Raw genomic sequence first — 19,524 nt, 5'->3', positions numbered from 1 at the left:
GAAGGTTGCAAAGGGACTTTTCATAAAGGTGTCTGGAGACAGGACAAGGGCGAATGGGTTGAAGCTGAGAGAGAGCAGGGTTAGGCTGGAGTTTAGGAAGAAGTTCTTCAGTGTGAGGGTGGTGAGACTCTGGAATAGGCTGCCTGGGGAGGTTGTGGCAGCCTCCTTCCTAGGGGTGTTCTTGGCCAGACTGGACTGGATGAGACCTCGAGCAACCCAGTGTAGTTGAGAGGCAATCTGTGCCCATGGCAGGGGGTGTTGGTGTAGATGATCTCTGAGGTCCCTTCCAACCTAACCCATTCTGTGGCAAGTGTTTAGGAATATTTTCTTGAGGCTATCCCTACAAAGCCTTTTCTCATCTAAAGTGCTTCTGAAGGGCCTATCTGGTAGCAATAAGAAAAAGAGAGCAGTGAAGTTTGCTATATTGGAATTTGCATGCTGACAGGAGAATGTGTAGATGATTATAAGCCAGAGGAAGTGGCATGCTACAAACTCAGAGGGGTTTGAAACAATGAGTGCTGTTTACTTAAACTCAGAATGGTTATTTTCCCAGTTTTTTTAGATCACTTGAAAGCAGCTTTTTCAAAGTGCTTTGATATCCTTTCAGCAACCCAGAAGAGAAAGAGAAGCAGTACACTGGCCAGACCACTCGGTTGCTTGCCTTACTGGATGCCCTGGCTTCACACAAGGCTTGTAAATTGGCTATTTTGCATCTTATCAGTGGAACAACTAAAGGAGAAGAAAAATATGCAGAGGTTTTCCAGGAGCTCCTGGCTTTGATGCGATCAGCTGGTGACAATGTCACTCATCAGCAGTGTGCAGAATATGTCACTTCCCTTCTGCAGTCCCTCTGTGATCAGGTATTTTCTATATTTGATGAATAATGTGTGTGAATAATTGATGAGACTCTGGAATAGGCTGCCCAGGGAGGTTGTGGCTGCTTCCTTCCTGGGGGTGTTCAACGCCACATCGGATGAGGTCTTGAGCAGCCAAGTGTAGTTGAGAGGTGTCCCTGCCCATGGCAAGGATGATCTCTGAGGTCCCTTCTAACCTGAGCCATTCTGTGATATCTGTAGGAAACTAATGAAATGAGGTTGTTTCTTAGGTGCCTGCTTTTCTTCCCCTAAAGGAGATAAGAATAAAGTCAACGTTGTTAAAATACAGAAATATACAATGTCTGTGGTTGGATGCTTTGGCAGATTTGCTGCCTTGGTGCTCTCAGATAAAAATCTTTTCACTTTATGATACCTCCTTTGCATTATGTGCACTGTTCTGGTAGCTCATTAGAGACCAGCATCTGAGTGGCACAAAGATTGACCGTCCCCCTCAGCTTACAGAGGGATGCCATTTCTCCCTGAGGGCCACTGGCAAAACCTGATTTGTCACTGTTCACTGCTTACCTCATTGAATAAATTTGTGTCTCTGAGACCTCTTAAATATATTCCAAACACAAAGATCCCTGTGGTATTCTGCTACCAGAAACCTTCTCCGTTGACAGAGAAAGCAAGGTGAGAAATGTTACCTGGAAGCTGATTCATAGGCTGGCTCTGGTAGTTTCTCATGGGTTGCATGCATAGATTTGCATCTCATTATTTGCTTTACTGGGTGCATTTCTTTATGCAAAAGACATTTGGGCATTGGTCAGTAGAGATTAATTGGCTATCTGCATAGAAACAAGAGCTCCTTGCCCATGCTGATCTGTTGTGAAAGTTAAGTCTTGGTGTGTGTCAGGGGAACAGATCTTGAAGTCCCTAGGTCCTGTCTGTAGCCTCTATTTTTAGTCACAGAATATCTTGAGTTGAAAGGGACTCATCAGCATCATTGAGTCCCACTCCCTGCTCCTCACAGGATTCCCTAAAACTAAACCTTCTGACTAAGGCTGTTCCTTGAACTCTAACAGTCATGGTGCCTTAACCACTCCTCTGGTCACTGTTCCAGCAACCATCCTCTAAGTGAAAAGCCTTTTCTTAATACTCAGCCTGAACTTCCCTGTGATGCAGCCTTGCATCCTACTGCTTGTGACCAGACAGGAAATCAGCACTGCCCTCTCCTCAGTGAGGTCACTGCTCAGTGTTCTGCTCTCCAGACTGAGTAAACCAAGTGACCTCAGCTGCTCCTTTTATTTTGAAGATTGTTTTGAGATTAAGGGACATTTTGGCTCTCTGGGCAAGAAACTGTATTCATGTCATCCAACAACTGGCTCTTAGTTGTGGCTTTGCTGTTGCTCTTCACCTTTTAAAGCTTTTATGTTTTAAAAGTTCAATAATGGTAGATTGATTTGAGGGTGGTAGAGCCCTGGAACAGGCTGCCTGCAGAGGTGGTGGAGTCTCCACCTCTGGAGTCATTCTAAACCAGCCTGGATGCCATCCTGTGCAGCCTGCTCTAGGAAATCCTGCTCTGGCACAGGGGTTGGACTACATGAGGCCACATCTGGAATACTGTGTTCAGTCCTCGGCCCCTCAGTTCATGAAGGACCTCAGGGAACTGCTTGAGAAGAGTCCAGTGCTGAGCCACAAAGCTGCTGCAGGCGGTGGAGCATCTCTGTGCTGAGGACAGGCTGAGGGAGCTGGGGCTTGGAGCAGAGGATCCTGAGGGCTGCCCTCATTTGTGTTGATCAAGATGTGCAGGGCAGTGTTGGGAGGGCAGAGCCAGGCTCTGCTCAGGAATGTCCAATGACAGGACAAGGGGCACTGGGTGCAAGCTGGAGCAGAGGAGGTGCCCTGGGAACAGAAGGGAAAACTTTTTCCCTGTGAGGGTGCCAGATCCCTGGAGCAAGCTGCACAGAGAGGTTACAGAGTCTCCTTCTCTAGAGACATTAAAAACCCACCTGGATGTGTTCCTGTGTGACCTGCCCTGGGTGATCCTGCTGTGGTAGGGTGGTTGGACTGGGTGATGTTGGGAGATCCCTTCCAAGAACCAAATGGAAAAGGATCCTCTGGATAAGTGCTTTACTGTCCAGTAAGAACTGCAATTAGGTGCTGAAAGGGTGTTGAAGGGGCCCAGTGCTGCTGCCTTACTGCCTGGTTTATGCATATGGCTGGTGTGCAGAATGATTTTTTTTGGTTTGTTTTTTTTACTGTCTGTGTTCTGATGGTTTTTTTTTTTTTAATAGGATATTGCACTCATCTTACCAAACTCCTCAGAAGGTTCTGTGTCTGAATTGGAGCAGCTTTCAAACTCCTTACCGGGCAAAGAGCTGATGCCTTCGATTTGTGACTGTCTGATGGAAACCTTAACCAATTCTGAGAGCAGTTACAGCTGTCTGCTGACGTGTATCCGAACCATGATGTTCCTCACAGAGCACGACTATGGCTTCTATCACTTAAAGAGGTATGCTGCTTGAAGGTGGCACTTAACAGCTTCAAACAGTGAATGAGCTTCTGTGAAAACTCTCCCTACTCATCTAGTAGGAAATCTTGACAATAAGGCACCAGAACTTCCATTTCTCTTTGGGGCTTCAGGGTTTTACTTAGTTTTTTTGGTCTTCCCTCACCTGAGGTTTTATCTCTGAGTAACACCTGCAGGATGCATGCAGGAGCACTTTCAGGAAACAAACAGAACATGGAAAAAAGATTTATGTGCTCCCCACTCCCATGCTGGGGAATTAGGGAGATGTTGTAGCCATGTCCTTCCTTTTTTGAGCCACTCTGTAGTTAGCTCTCATCTAGGGCGCTGGAAAACCATCTACAATTCCCTCTGTTTTGAAGGGATTCAGTTTGTACTTGCTTAGAGAGATCTGCCCTGCAGGGAATTCAGGCTTCTGTCCCTTTCCCACCAAAAAAGAAAATGCCATTTGTTGCAGGTTGCAAGGTTTTAGAGGTATCATAGAATCATAGAATCAACCAAGTTGGAAGAGACCTCCAAGATCATCCAGTCCAACCTAGCACCCAGCCCTATCCAGTCAACCAGAGCATGGCACCGAGTGCCTCAGCCAGGCTTTGCTTGAACACCTTCAGGGATGGTGACTCCACCACCTCCCTGGGCAGCCCATTCCAATGCCAATCACTCTCTCTGTGAAGAACTTCCCCCTAACATCCAGCCTATAATTCCCCCAGCACAACTTGAGACTGTGTCCCCTTCTTCTGTTGCTGGTTGCCTGGCAGAAGAGCCCAACCCCACCTGGCTACAGCCTCCCTTCAGGTAGTTGTAGACAGCAATGAGCTCTGCCCTGAGCCTCCTTCTGCAGGCTGCACACCCCCAGCTCCCTCAGCCTCTCCTCATAGGGTTTGTGTTCCAGGCCCCTCACCAGCTTTGTTGTCCTACTCTGGACACCTTCCAGCACCTCAACATCTCTCTTGAATTGAGGAGCCCAGAACTGGACACAGCACTCAAGGTGTGGCCTGAGCAGTGCTGAGTCCAGGGGCAGAATAACCTCCCTTGTCCTGCTGCCCACACTGTTCCTGATGCAGGTCAGGATGCCATTGGCTCTCTTGGCCACCTGGGCACACTGCTGCCTCATCTGCAGCCTACTATCTGCCAGCACCCCCAGGTCCCTTTCCTCCTGGCTGCTCTCAGCCACTCGGTCCCCAGCCTGTAGTGCTGCTTGAGGTTGTTGTGGCCAAAGTGCAGAACCTTGCACTTGGCCTTGTTCAATCTCATCCCGTTGGCCTCTGCCCACCCATCCAGCCTGGCCAGGTCCCCCTGCAGGTCTCTCCTACCCTCCCCACAGATCAGCAGCTGCTCCCAGCTTGGTGTCATCTGCAAACTTACTGATGCTGGGCTCAGTCCCCTCGTCCAGATCATCATAAAGGTACTGCTGTAGTGCAGCAGTGTGCAGTCTGCAATACTTGCAGGCAGCACTGGTGAGAACAACAAAGCAAACCAGGAAGCTCCAGCTTGGAATGCAAACCTCGACAACTGTAAACTGTGCCAGGTTAAGTTGGCATGGACATTGTTTGAACAGGGTGGAATGGTCACAGTGCATGCCCTCATCAAGTGTTTTCTCTCTTTTGCTTTTGGAAACAGCTCATTAAGGAAACACAGCAGTGCTCTGTACACGGTGCTGAAGCGAGTCATAACCAGTTTTAGCAAAGACACAGGTGAATTGGCCTCCTCTTTCCTGGACTTCATGCGACAGATGCTGAACTCTGACACGCTGGTGAGTGAGCACACATCAGACTGGAGAGACTGGGTGCATTCCTATGAGCCCTGCACTGACAGGCACATCACAGAAGGGCAGAATGCCAGGGGCTGGAAGGGACCGCTAATAATTCATCATCGATTTCAACCTCCCTGCCAAAGCAGGATCACCTAGGCCAGGTCTCATGGGAACACATCAAGGTGGGTTTTGAAAGTCTCTAGAGAAGGAGACTCCACCACCTCTCTGGAAAGCCTGCTTCAGAGCTCCAGCATCCTCACCATAAAGAAGTTTCTCATGTTGAGGTGGAGCCTCCTGTGTTCCAGCTTGTACCTCTGTTCCTTGTCCGGTCACTGGGCACCATCAAAGAGAAACCAAGAGACACACAGAATCACAGAAGCATTCAGGTTGGAAATGCCCCTCAGGATCACCAGGTCCAACCATTAACCCTACTCTACAGAGTTCACCCTAAACCATATTCTTGAGCACCAAATCCAAACAACTGTTAAACAATGCAGGGTTGGTGACTCCACCATTTCCCTGGGCAACACATTCCAGCACCTGACCACTCTTCTTGGGAAGAAAATTTTCCTAATATCCAGCCTAAACCTATGCAGTTGCAGCTTGAAGCCATTCCCTCCTGTTCTATCTCTATTTACCTGTGAGAATAGACCAGCACCAACCTCTCCACAACCTTCCTTCAGGCAGGTGTAGACAGTGATGAGGTCACCCCTGAGCCTCCTCTTTGTGAACTAACCAGCCCCAGCTCCCTGAGTTGCTCCTCATAAGACCATCACCTTCATCCTGACACTCACCCCTCAGATATTTATAGACACTGATCAGATCCCCTCTCAGCCTTCTTTTCTCCAGACTGAACGGCCCCAGGGCTCTCAGTCTTTCTTCACAGTAGAGATGTTTGAGTCCCCCTGTCATCCTCATAGCTCTCCAGTGGCTCCCAGATTCAGGAACCATTATTGCAGGCAGTGGCTGACTGTCCAGATTGCCATGTAAGGCTTTTCCATCAGAAGTGTTAGAGCCCTCTTCAGTTTTCAGTGGAATCTGGGCAGAGAATGTACTTAGTAAATAAAAAGGTGGGGTTTTTTTCAGTAGGTAGAGCAGGATGTTGATTTACTTTCTGTTCCTAAGTACACAGCATGCTGTTGGGTCCAGGTTTTACATCTGGGGCCTTCTGTTAGAGAGTTGCTGTATTGATACATAGTATAGAAAGGAATCATTATAGAATGGCTTAGGTTGGAAGGGAGCTCACAGATCATCTACTTCAATCCCTGTGCCATGGGGAGAGGACATCTCTCAACTGGGCTTAGTTGCCCAAGGCCTCATCCATCCTGGCCTTGAACACCCCCAAGGAGGAGTCAGCCACAACCTCCCTGGGCAGCCTATTCCAGAGTCTCACCACCCTCACACTAAAGAACTTCTTCCTAAACTCCAGTCTAACCCTGCTCTTCCTCAGCTTCAAATCATTCTCCCTTGTCCTGTCTCTAGACACCCTTATGAAAAGTCTCTCTGTAGCCTTCCTGTAGGATCCCTTCAGGTATTGGAAGGCAGCTCTAAGGTGCTCCCAAGAGTCTTCTCCAGGCTGAACAACCTCAGCTCCCTCAGCCTGTCTTCCTAGCCAAGGTGCTCCAGCCCTTGGGTCATCTTTGTGGCCCTCTGGACTCACTCCAGCAGCTCTGTGTCCTTCCTAAATGTGTTGTTTATTCTGTGATGCAAAGCTCAGCTTACACAGGCAGGGATTTCATCTTGATGGCAGCATCAGAAGTGTAGTTGGTGAAATTATTTTGCCTGATATGCTTTGAACTGAAGAGCTTCTGTCTTGCTATGTTTGCTCCAACCTTTGTCCTGATTCTAAGGGGTTTGGAATCTTCCTGTGTACTCATTTCTCACCTCACAAATATTTCAGGCTTGTTGTGGAGATGATGGAAGCCTTATGGAAGCAGATGGTTCTCATCCAGGCAGAACGCTGGGTCTGACTGCTGCAGAGTTAAAACATCTACTGCAGCACAAAGAAGAAACTCCAGAAAACCTGCTGCTTGATCTGGAGAAACATGTGATGGTAAAAGAATCTGAAGAAGTTGATGTTGTGCTCTTTTAGCTGAATGTGGTTCTAAAGCAATAGGGACTGTTGGTCCTAAATGAGAGGAGTGCACAGTTCTGGGGCATTCCTTGTGGAACTGCTAATAGCTGTTGCCAGCTTTTAATACTGATGATGTCCATACCTGCCTATGCTAGAGCAGGATGGATTCTGACTATTGCTTGCATTGTGGTGATGCTAAGAAGTTTCAGGTGGGGTTGGGATCACAGAATGTCAGGAGCTGGAAGGGACCTTCAAAGCTCACCCAGTCCAACGCCCCTGCCAGAGCAGGATCACCTAGAGCAGATCACACAGGAACACATCCAGGCAGGTTTTGAATATCTCCAGAGAGGGAGACTCCACACCCACCCTGGGCAGCCTGTGACAGTGCTCTGTCACCCTCACAGTGAAAAAACTCCTCATGTTTACATGAAACTTCCTGTGCCTCAGCTTCCACCCTGCCCCTTGTCCTGTCACTGGGCATCACCCAGCAGAGCCTGGCTCCAGCCTCTTGACACACGCTTTACAACTTTATAACCATGAATGAGGTCACCTCTCAGTCTTCTCCTCTCCAAGCAGCAGAGCCTCAGCTCCTTCAGGCTTTTCTTGTAAGAGAGATGTTCCATTCCCTTAATCACCTTTGTGGCTCTGTGCTGGATCTCCTTGTGCTGAGAACCTTTGCACACCACAGTTAGCTTTAACACAGCAGCAGGGGCTGTGTTAAAGCAGTTAGCTTTAACACAGCAGTTAGCTGTGTTAAAGATAGCAGCAAAGGCAGCTGAAGCACACTGACAGTGTAAGGAGCAAGAGAAATCCTTGCTTGGCAGTGACCAGGAACAAGTGGAATAGCCACGAGTCAGTATTGGACCTGTTCTTGGATATTCATAGAATCAGCCAGGCTGGGAGAGACCTTCAAGCTCATCCAGCCCAACCTAGCACCCAGCCTTGGCCAGTCAACCAGACCATGGCACTAAGTGCCTCAACCAGGCTTTGCTTGAACACTTCCAGGGATGGTGACTCCACCATTGTCCTGGTTCTGGTTGGGATAGAGTTAATGTTCCCCCTGGTAACCGCTGTGTTTTGGATTTGGGATGGGAGTGATGTTGCTAACACAGTGGTGTGTCAGTTGTTGCCGAGCAGTGTTTTGACTCAGTCAAGGTCTTTCCAGCTTCTCCTGCTGCCCTGCCTGTGGGACATGGGAGTGCTCAAAAAGCAGGGAGGTGACGCAGCGGTTAAACCACGGCAGATGTTTTTATCAGAGACCTGACAAATGGGTACAGCTTCACCAGCTTTGTGGATGACAGGAAGCTGGGGGAGTGACTAATGTGATAAGCCCCAAAGCCTCAGCCCAGAGGAACCTCAGTACACTTTGGGATTGATTTGGGAGAAATGTTATGTGAAAACCCCCAAGTTCTGCAGAGAGGGCAGCACAATCTCACGCTGAGCTGAAAAGGGTCAGGGGGTCTTGGTGGGTGGTAACCTGGCACGGGCTAGTGGTGTGTGGTCAGTACAAAGGGGGTCAGACAGTGTTCTCAACTGTCCTGGAAAGGGCATGGTCAGCAGATCAAGAGACCTTACTGTGTGCTTCTGTGGGCTGCTGGTGAGCTCTGCTGTGGAATGCTGCCTTCGCCTTTCATCAGCTTTGCCCTCTGGCCAGTTCTTGAGACACGGAAGGAAAAGGAAGAGGGTTCTGCTAGGGGGGCCAGGGAGCTAGAGCACATGTGCTACAGAGAAGGGAGGAGGAAGCCAGGCTTGTTTGGCCTGAGACTAAGGAGCCATCTCAGAGAGAATTATGGCTCTTTGGGGGATAGTAACAAAGGTGGTGCACTCAAACTCTTCTGGGTAATTCCAGATAAAACAATGCCCCCAGATTGGGGCTTCAGAGGTTCAAATTAACATTACATGTTAAAAAAAGGGAAGTACAGCATTGGAACAGGTTGCTGAGAGCAGCTGGGGGCTCTGTGTCACTGAAGATGTCTTCAGACACGTCTAGATCAAGTTATGGCTGACCTTATCTGGCTTTGAATCTTGCTTCAAGCAGGGAGACACTGGACTTGAAGACATACAGAATCCAATGCAGCCCACATTTCTGTCATTCTAATGGCAGACTTTATCACAGTTGATCCTTCCTAGAGTCCTAGAACAGTTCAGGTTGGAAAGGAGCTCACAGACCATCTATGCCAGCCCCACTGCCATGGGGCAGGAACACCTCTCAACTACACTTGGTTGCACAAGGCTGCATTCAACCTGACCTTGAACACCCGCAGGGAGAAGGCAGCCATAGCCTCCCTGGGCAGGCAGCCTATAGCAGGGTCTCACACCCTTGTGCTAAAGTATTTCTCCTAAGCTTCAGTCTAAACCTTCTCTCCCTCAGCTTCAAACCATTCCATCTAGTCCTGTTGTTAAACACCCTTAAAGAAAGTCTCGCTCCAGCTTTCCTGGAGACTCCCTTCAGGTACTGGAAGGCAGCTCTAAGGTCCCCCTGGAGTCTTCTTCTGGCTGAACACCCCCAGCTCCCTCAGCCTATTCTCACAGCAGAGGTGCTCCAGCCCTTGGGTCATCTTTGTACCCTCCTTTGATGGAGCTGTGCAGTAGGTTGCTAGTTTAGAAGAGTCCAGAAAAAGCTGCCCCACAACCTGTTGGGCACAAATGCCTGCCCATTGCTGTCCTCCCTCCTGTCTCTTCCTTGCTCCACCTCCATCTACAGTAAAAGATGAAGAGCCACCACTGTGCTGAGGAGAAATAGCAGGCATGTGGGATGTTGGAATGCTGTAGCAGAGAGCTTGCTAATTAGAAACTCTGGTGCTGCCTTCCTTGGGACCATGTTCTGGAGCTTACTGCATCCACTGGGAATGGAGGATTAGAACACACCTGTGGTGAGGTGGTTTGTTGTATAGCACATGTGGCTCTGCTGCTGTGTGCTCAGGTGTCTTAGTGGGACTTGTGGTTCCTGTAAACCAGAGGAGAAGGTTCTGACTCATGCTGTGTTGATTTAGGATCGTTCTAAGGAAGATGATGGCCTTGAGTCCTTGATGGACAACATCGTTGGAGTGAGGCAGATGTTGGAATCGGCAGGGGATCCTTCTCCGCTGAGTGACGAAGATCTAGAGCCTGTTCTTGCTGCACCAGACTCCCTGCAGAATTTGTTTAACAACAGGTGAAGTTGGGGTGTGTGAGCAGACTGCTTGTGGTTTAACAACAGGTGAAGCTGGGGTGTGTGAGCAGACTGCTTGTGGTTTAACAACAGGTGAAGTTGGGGTGTGTGAGCAGACTGCTTGTGGTTTAACAACAGGAGAAGCTGGGGTGTGAGCAGACTGCTTGTGGTTTAACAACAGGTGAAGTTGGGGTGTGTGAGCAGACTGCTTGTGGTTTAACAACAGGTGAAGCTGGGGTGTGTGAGCAGACTGCTTGTGGTTTAACAACAGGTGAAGCTGGGGTGTGTGAGCAGACTGCTTGTGGTAACAACAGGTGAAGTTGGTGTGTGTGAGCAGACTGCTTGTGGTTTAACAACAGGTGAAGCTGGGGTGTGTGAGCAGACTGCTTGTGGTTTAACAACAGGAGAAGCTGGGGTGTGTGAGCAGACTGCTTGTGGTTTAACAACAGGTGAAGCTGGGGTGTGTGAGCAGACTGCTTGTGGTTTAACAACAGGTGAAGTTGGGGTGTGTGAGCAGACTGCTTGTGGTTTAACAACAGGTGAAGTTGGGGTGTGTGAGCAGACTGCTTGTGGTTTAACAACAGGTGAAGTTGGGGTGTGTGAGCAGACTGCTTGTGGTTTAACAACAGGTGAAGTTGGGGTGTGTGAGCAGACTGCTTGTGGTGGACTTGAGAACATGCAATTATTTAAACATATTACAAAGTCATGGAGTGGTCAAGTGGCTCAGGCTGGAATAGACCTCAGAGATCATCTGCTCCAACATCCTGTGCCATGGGCAGGGACACCTCTCAACTACACTTGATTGCCCAAAGCCTCATCCAACCTATCCTTGAACACCTCCCAGGAGGAGGCAGCCACAGCTTCCCTGGACAGCCTATTCCAGAGTCTCACCACCCTTGTACTGAGGAATTTCTTCCTCGGCTCCAGTCTAACCCTGCTCTCCCTCAGCTTCAAACCTTGGCCTGTCTCTAGGCATCCTTAAATGTCCCTCTGCAGGCATCCTGTGGGATCCTTTCAGCTATTGGAAGGCAGCTCTACAGTCCTGCTAGAGCCTTCTCTTCTCCAGGCTGAACAACCCAGCTCCCTTAGCCTGTCTTTCTAGCCAAGGTGCTCCAGCCCTTGGATCATTTTTGTGACCTCCTCTGGACTCACTCCAGCAGCTCTGTGTCCTTTTTCTGCTGGGGAGACCAGAACTGGAGGCAGTATTGGAGATGAGGTGTTGGCAGAGCAGAGTTAAGGGGCAGAATCCCCTCTCTTGCCCTGCTGACCACACTTCTCTGGCTGCAGCCCAGCACACTGGACTGCATGAGGGCACTGCTGGCTCCTGGGGAGCTGCTCAGCAACCAACACCTGAAGTTTCTTTCATCAAGGCTACTCTCAGCCCACTCTCTACCCAGCCTGGTTTTGTGCCTGGGGTTTGTTTGACCCAGCTGTAGGACCTTGCTCTTGAGTGAATCCAAGCAGCACTGATGGCACTACTGTCTCCCAGACCCAGTGTGGTTCACATCATGCAAGTATGAAGGGTATGGCAGCCATGTTCCCCTCAGGCTCTGTGCTGCTGTGCATCCTGGCAGTTGGGTGTAGTTTATAACCAGAGGGCATTTGGCATTGTTCTGTTGCAGGACCACATACGTGTTGGCAGATGTGATGGATGACCAGCTGAAGTCCTTGTGGTTCTCACCCTTTCAGGCTGAAGAAATAGACACTGATTTGGATATGGTAAAAGGGGATTTAAAAATGAGGGTTGCCATGAGCTAGCAGAATCAGAAGTTCACTATGTTTTCCTGAGCTCACCCTTTTTCAGCCTAGAATCATAGAATCAAGCAGCTTGGAAGAGACCTCCAGGCTCATCCAGTCCAACCTAGCACCCAGCCCTAGCCAATCAACCAGACCATGGCATTAAGTGCCTCATCCAGGCTTTTCATAGAATCATAGAACCAACCAGGTTGGAAGAGACCTCCAAGCTCATCCAGTCCAACCTAGCACCCAGTCCTGTCCAATCAACCAGACCATGGCACTAAGTGCCTCAGCAGGCTTTTTTTGAAGACCTCCAGGGACAGCCCATTCCAATCCCAATCACTCTCTCTGTGATTTGCCATTTTAAACTGACCCAGATAGAGGGGCTGGCATTTTTCAAAGGTTATCAAATGTCTTCTGCTTCACTTGGAAGCAGCCACAAAGTTGGCACCTTCTGCAGTGCTGAAGTGCAGAAATCATCTCCTTGAGAAGAACAGTTGTTGTGTGAGTCCTAACCTGCTGCTTTCCAGCAGCTCACGTTAAATGTAGGCAAGCAGCATGATTTATTTTCTCTTTGCTTGCCTTCTGTTGTTGCAGTGACAGCCAAAGAGCCTGGGAGTTACACTGTGTTGAAAAAAATCCTTGCTCTGATGTGACAGAAGTGGGGAAAAATGGCAGGAGGAAACAAAGCTGCTCACACAAAAGCTTTTCACAGTGTATAAAACTTGATTTTATAGCTCTGAGCTTCAAATACCATTGTGAGCAATGCACAGGGACTTCTTTTTGGCACCGATTTGCAGTCTCTTAACTTCTCAGTTCTGGTGACTTCATTGGCCTCCTTTTTTTTCCCCAGTTGTGCTCTTTAATTGACATACAAAGAAATGTGGTATGATTTCCTAAGCAACCCCCAACCTGTTGATTCCTGTAGAAAAATCAGTGCCAGCAAACTTCCAGGAGTGCAGCTTAAGCAAAAGAAGGTCTCACTCTGAGCCTTTTGGGGGCCAGACAAAGGCTCATCCTTGAAAGCTTGCTGAGATTCATAATCACCAAGCCAGTTGTGCTGCCGCTCTGCTGCTTTTTAAGAGCTACACTGCTACATGAACAAAAAGAGAGGCTGGAGCTTTTATTCTTCTAGAGAAGGAGCTTAGCAACACCTCATCCATCCTGGTTGTGTTTTCCTCTTCAGAGGTGCCAGTGGTGATGGTTGTGGTACAGCTAAACTCTGTCGTTGCAGGTGAAAGTTGACTTAATCGAGCTGTCGGAGAAGGGCTGCAGTGACTTTGACTTGCAAGCTGAACTGGAGAGGTCATTTTTGTCAGAACCATCATCTCCTGGCCGCACAAAAACCACAAAGGGCTTCAAACTCGGCAAGCACAAGCACGAAACCTTCATAACTTCAAGGTAGGATGAGTTTGATGAGTAAACAATTGGTGTGCTCAGCACTGATGGGGATGTCGTCAGAATGTCAAACGCTGCTCGGATTGCATCTCCAATGGGAGAGTGCCTGAGCTTCACTTCAAATGTCTTTTACATTGACTGGGTAAACTCTGCTTTGTCCTGACAGTGGAAAATCTGAGTACATAGAACCTGCAAAGAGAGCACACATTGTGCCACCACCAAGGGGAAGAGGCAGGGGAGGATTTGGACAAGGCATTCGACCGCACGATATCTTCCGTCAGAGGAAGCAGAATACCAGCAGGCCACCCTCGATGCACGTGGATGATTTTGTTGCTGCAGAGAGCAAAGAAGTGGTTGCTCCAGATGGGATCTCACCAGCCAAAAGGCCACCAAAAGTGTCCCAGAAGATTTCTTCCCGTGGTGGGTTCTCAGGGAATCGCGGAGGACGAGGAGTTTTTCACAGTCAGAACAGGTTCTTTACACCACCTGCTTCCAAAGGTATGTTCTGTCCTGTGCTCAGACTGGAGTAAATGAATGCTAAAGATGCTTCAGTAACACTGACCCCATTTCCTAGCAGTTAATCATCCCTGCTGTGAGGTGTTCCTGAAGCAGCATTGTTGGAATAAGTCCCTTAGCACTAGGAAAAGTTCTCTTGAGTGGTGTGGAGCTGAAACAAGGCTGTGAGTTCCTGTGGTGCCTCTGAATCTCTCTTCTGTCCAAAAGGAAGGGAGCTGCTTTCCTTTACCAACAGGTGGAGTGCTTCGGAGGTGCAATCAGAAAAATCCAAACCCCTCTCTTAGCCTTTGTGATGCAGTTCCCAAATTCAAGCATCTCACTGCATCTCTGTGTGTACAGAAGGCTTTTTGAATGAAGATCCTGACAAGAATAAGGTGGGATTTTCAGAGGAACTGGAGATCCCAGCTAGGAAAGCTTCTTTCATATATGGACAAGTCTGCACCCCTTTGACTTCCAGCCCATAATTAGGGCAAGTCCTTGCACAGCAGAAACAGAAAATCACAGAATGGTAGAGGTTGGAAGGGACCTTTAGAGATCATCCAATCCAACCTCCCCTGCCAGAGCAGGATCACCTAGGGCAGGCCACACAGGAACCTATCCAGGTGGGGTTTGAATGTCTCCAGAGAAGGAGACTCCACAACCTCTCTGGGCAGCCTGCTCCAGGGCTCCGCCACCCTCACAGTAAAAGAGGTTTGGTGTGTTGGAGTGTGCTGGCGCTGAGTGGGGGCCCCTATTGTGCTGGCGCTGAGTGGGGGCCCCTGTTGTGCTGGCTGGTGCTGTGGGGGCTTTGTTCCTGCCCCTGGTGTGCTGGTGCTGAGTGAGGGCCCCCGGTGTGCTGGTGCTGAGTGGGGCTTTGTTCTTGCCCCCAGTGTGCCGGTGCTGAGTGGGGCTTTGTTCTTGCCCCCAGTGTGCCGGCACTGAGCGGGGGCTTTGCTCTTGCCCCCAGTGTGCCGGCACTGAGCGGGGGCTTTGCTCTTGCCCCCAGTGTGCCGGCACTGAGCGGGGGCTTTGCTCTTGCCCCCAGTGTGCCGGCACTGAGCGGGGGCTTTGCTCTTGCCCCTGGTGTGCTGGTGCTGAGTGGGGCTTTGCTCTTGCCCCTGGTGTGCTGGTGCTGAGTGGGGCTTTGCTCTTGCCCACAGTGTGCCGGCACTGAGCGGGGGCTTTGCTCTTGCCCCTGGTGTGCTGGTGCTGAGTGGGGCTTTGCTCTTGCCCCTGGTGTGCTGTTGCTGAGTGGGGCTTTGCTCTTGCCCCTGGTGTGCTGTTGCTGAGTGGGGCTTTGCTCTTGCCCCAGGTGTGCCGGTGCTGAGTGGGGGCTTTGCTCTTGCCCCTGGTGTGCCGTTGCTGAGTGGGGCTTTGCTCTTGCCCCCTCAGCACTGCGACGGTGGCTGTCAGACCAAGCCATGCCTGTTCAACAGCCTGTGGGTTTTTTTCTCCCCCTCCAGGAAATTACAGTCGTCGTGAAGGCGCTCGAGGCTCAAGCTGGAGTGCACAGAGCACACCCAGGGGAACCTACAATGACAGTAGAGGTGGTCAAAGCAATTTTAACAGGGGTCCACTGCCACCACTGAGACCATTGAGTTCAGCAGGTACTTGGTATTCATATGGGCATCGAACTATAGAAAATTCCTTGAATTTCATTTTTGCTTTACAAATGAAACCATGCAAGGATGCTGCAGACACCTTGAAATTCAGCAAATGTTTTAAGCATATATGAACAGTTGTCACTGAGACCGTGCCAGATCCCAGCTGCCCTCTAAGCTGTAGAACTCGTGCTGAGTTGAACTCTTGCTGGCAGGATGATAACTTTTGCGTTCAGACCTGGCGATGGCAGCTGTCTTCGTACCTACATGGTAACCCTAGAGCAAAGCAGAGCGAGAACGCTTGCCTAAGAGAAAAAGTGACAGTTAAAAGGAGAAACCAGAGCCGGTTTGTGTCTCATCTTGTTTTTGTTTTCTTATGCTTCTCACAGCAGCTACTTCGCCTAGGGCTTCTTTTTCCCTTTTTTTTTTCCCACTGAGTATAATTTTCTTTGCTTTAAGGCTACCGACCGAGTCCTCGCGATCGTGCTTCCAGAGGCCGCGGAGGAATTGGACCGTCTTGGACAAGTGCTAATAGTAGTAGCAGTGGTGGCTCAAGAGGAAAGTTTGTTAGTGGAGGCAGTGGAAGAGGTCGTCATGTACGTTCCTTCACACGATGATGCTAAAATTTGACACCTCATGGAACAGCTTCCCCTTTCCCCTCCCCCCCACCCCCACCTCTCCCCCCAACCCTCTGAGCTTCTGTGAAGATGACAAAGCGACAGCACTAAAAGGACCAATTCTGAGTTACTGAGATCTGGAGGACACCCAAGAGAATATTTTTTTTTTTTTTTCTTTCTTTTCTGAAGACAATTTTTTGGGTTTTGTTTTTTTTTTTCTTTTTTTTCCTGGTTGATTTTTTTTCTGCTTGTTTTTTTCCTGTGGGTTTTTTTTTTTTTTTGGTTGTTTATTTTTTGGTTGTTTTTTTTTCTGTTTGTTTGATACAAGACTTGAAATTTCAATAAAATTCAAGACCTTTTTTTTTTGGGTTTTTTTTTTAGGGGTACAGTTGTAAATTTTTGCTTTTGGGTTCCTTAGGAAAGAAGGTTTGAAATTTTTTGGCTTTGTGGTTTTTTTTTGGTTTGGGTTTTTTTTTGTTGTTGTTGTTATTTTTGGGGTTTTTTGGTGGACTTTAGTAGAAAAAGACTCAGTAAAAGAAACCTCTTTGAGACTTGAAGGACTTGTAAACTATTTGTTGTGCCAAAAGAAAGGTACAGGTTGGTTTGTGTGTGACTCAGTACTGCAAGAAAAAAACTACAAACTGAATCTCTCTGTAAGGCAATTTTAGTGTTTTCTCTCAGGTTTTAGAGCCCTTAGCCCTTTTGGTGTGGTTTTTATAGCTGGTCTTGGAGGTCCATCTGACAGCAGAGGTAGAAGCAGCGGATTAGAAGACTGATTGAAATGATCTGTGACAGAACAAAAATGATGTGATTGATGTAGGCGGTGTTGTACAGCTTTGGTGATGTGATTGAAGTCAGTCCCCACACCTGTTCAAATGAGTAGACCGTGTCGTGGACTTCAGGGAGAAGCAGCCAACACAGCTCCAGCTCACGCCTTAGGAGCACGAGAGTTACTTCACTGCAAAAGAAGAGGTTGCTTTGGTGTTAAAAGGCAAGATCCCTGTACCATTAGAGCCTGGAGGCAGTTGCCTGCTTCTCTGCTGCCATAGTTGAAGAAGGCAGAGACACAGATGTATAAACCGAGCAACCAGGTAGTAAAGCAGCAATGCCAAAGCTTCCCTTGAAGGAGCCGATTTGGATTCTTGGTTGTGTGTCTGGGCTGGGATGCAGTGCGAAAAGCAAAGCTTGGAGAAGCTGGAATTCATAAAGGAGCACTGGGTTCAACTCCACGTTTGTGTTTTCACGTTCAGGGATTGAAAGAAGCTTTTGACACCTTTGCATCCCTTGGCCTCTATGGGGTTTCCTAGAATGAACCAATCCTTAGCAGCCTTTTACTGCGTTTTGGGATGGGGTGAGGAAGGGGAGGATTTTCCAAAGGCTGTACACAGCTTGTACAGATGAGGGCTGAGCTCCATTCACACTTCTGCTTCGCTCTCTTGGCATTACAGAACTACTCTAAAGGGGTCTCAGCCACTTCAGTGAACCCCAGTTGTAAAGTTCCTGGTTTTACCTAAGTTTACTTGGGACAGCTTCTGCCTAGGCTCATTCACACCCCCATTTGATGTGTTTCTAAAGTGTAATAATAATCTTAATTTGACTTTTTTTTTCTAGCTTTATACTGCCTGGCTAAATGAAGTTTTTATCTGAACCACAGAAGGCCTCCACTCTGTGTGCTTTGTGTGGGGGTTGTGAGACAGCCCCCCCCCACACACACACTGTTTGAGAAGTGACTGCTTTACGCAAAGGAGGAGCTGCATCGCTGTGAGGGGTCAGCTTCTCTTTGCCCTGGGTGCAGCAATGGGTCACGGTGTAACTGTGATCAGAACTGACACCACCAAAAGGCTGAGAATGGGAGCCAAACAATTTCCTGACTGCTGACACAGCAACAAGGTGTAATTCTGCTAAGAATGGTAATGACTGAAAAGGGTGAACCTCTCAGAGGCATCGATGCTGTTTGTATTAAGGAGCACTGCCTATTTCTTTCTGAGCTGCCTGGCTCCTTTAGACCCATATGGGTAAGGCTGTTGGGTTTTCCAGAGACTTTTCCTGTGTTGGAAACGAGCAGGGATCTAAAATTGTTTCTGTCAGGGAATCTGAACTGCAGTGTCAAGCATGGGCTACGTGTGTAAATATTCAGTGGGGTTGAAAACCTTTGGCATGTCACACCAGTCACAGTGAGGCTGGGAGGAAATAAAGGGTTCAATTTGTTTGATGTATGGAAGCTCTGTACGTTCAGCTCAAAAGCTGCAGACCTCTGCCATGCTTTCTGGGTTTGGAACAATTCACTTCTGTGACCTCCTGCAATTCAAAGTGGGTTCTTGGATAAATTCAACTTGAAAAAAATAAGGCTGGGTAAAACTTGGGAGTTATTTGGTGTGCTCTTATAAGCTGGGTTCCTACCAGGAGTAAGTAACATCCTCAAGTGTTACCTTTTCCTTTTTATATTTTGCCCAAGAAAGACTTTGATGATTGTTGAGCAGCTCCCCAGGAGCCAGCAATGCCCTCTTGCAGCCCAGAAAGCAGCTGTGTGCTGGGCTGCAGCCAGACGAGTGTGGGCAGCAGGGCAAGAGAGAGGATTCTGCCCCTTGGCTCTGCTCTGCTGAGCCCTCACCTCCAATCCTGCCTCCAATTCTGGTGCCCCCAGCATAAGAGGAACACAGAGCTGCTGGAGTGAGTCCAGAGGAGGCTACAAAGATGACCCAAAGGCTGGAGCACCTCTGCTGTGAGGACAGGCTGAGGGAGCTGGGAATGTTCAGCCTGGAGAAGACTCAGAAGGGACCTTAGAGCTGTCTTCCAGTACCTGAAGGGATCCTCCAGGAAGGCTGCAGAAGGACCATTTCCAAAGGCCTGCAGTGACAGAACAAGGAGCAGTAGTTTGAAACAGGAGGAGATTTAGACTCAGTGTTCAGGAACAAGTTCTGCACCATGAGGGTGCTGCAACACTGCAACAGGTTGCCCAGCTCCCATCTCTGGACATACTCAAGGTCAGGCTGCCTAAGGCACTGAGCAACCTGCTCTAGTGGAGGATGTCTCTGCTGACTGCAGGGGTGTTGGACTAGATGACCTTTGGAGTTCTTTCCAACCCAACCCATTCTCTGATTCTTGCCTGCTGTCCCTGCAGGACTGGAGCTGTCATGTTCTCACGGTGCAGGAGCTTCAGGCTTTTGCAGGCTCTCTGCTCATCCCACTGAGAAACTTCCCCCTGAGGCAGGAGAACAATCCTAGAGAAGGGGCTGAACCCCTGCCTTGTTCACTGCTCTCTACTCCACGTACAGCAAAACCAACCTGACCTGCTGCAGCGCACTGACACCCTCCTGCAGCTAATCCATGGCTTCCATGGCAGCCAGCACAGC

At 48.9% G+C, this 19,524-nt stretch overlaps 1 protein-coding gene across 2 annotated transcripts in view; it reads left to right on the top strand.

Annotated features, from left to right (window-relative positions):
• VIRMA (vir like m6A methyltransferase associated) overlaps positions 1-18,383 on the top strand; it is a 40,101-nt gene extending 21,718 nt beyond the window's left edge. Inside the window, exons 15-25 of one of the 2 annotated variants that reach the window (XM_064154702.1) lie at positions 608-860; positions 3,113-3,330; positions 4,966-5,098; positions 6,999-7,151; positions 10,166-10,326; positions 11,946-12,042; positions 13,295-13,461; positions 13,625-13,956; positions 15,417-15,560; positions 16,014-16,150; positions 17,783-18,383. In XM_064154702.1, the coding sequence (XP_064010772.1) occupies positions 608-860; positions 3,113-3,330; positions 4,966-5,098; positions 6,999-7,151; positions 10,166-10,326; positions 11,946-12,042; positions 13,295-13,461; positions 13,625-13,956; positions 15,417-15,560; positions 16,014-16,150; positions 17,783-17,818 (1,831 nt within the window). In that variant the 3' untranslated portion in view covers positions 17,819-18,383. Of the gene's footprint in view, positions 1-607; positions 861-3,112; positions 3,331-4,965; positions 5,099-6,998; positions 7,152-10,165; positions 10,327-11,945; positions 12,043-13,294; positions 13,462-13,624; positions 13,957-15,416; positions 15,561-16,013 lie in introns of both variants that reach the window. The other variant, XM_064154703.1, reaches the window with a different exon arrangement.
• Positions 18,384-19,524: the final 1,141 nt, after the last annotated feature.

This window comes from Pogoniulus pusillus, chromosome 14, assembly GCF_015220805.1.
Source record: "Pogoniulus pusillus isolate bPogPus1 chromosome 14, bPogPus1.pri, whole genome shotgun sequence".
In the NCBI taxonomy this organism is placed as follows: Eukaryota; Metazoa; Chordata; class Aves; order Piciformes; family Lybiidae; genus Pogoniulus; species Pogoniulus pusillus.
This window is presented reverse-complemented; position numbering and strand designations above follow the sequence as displayed.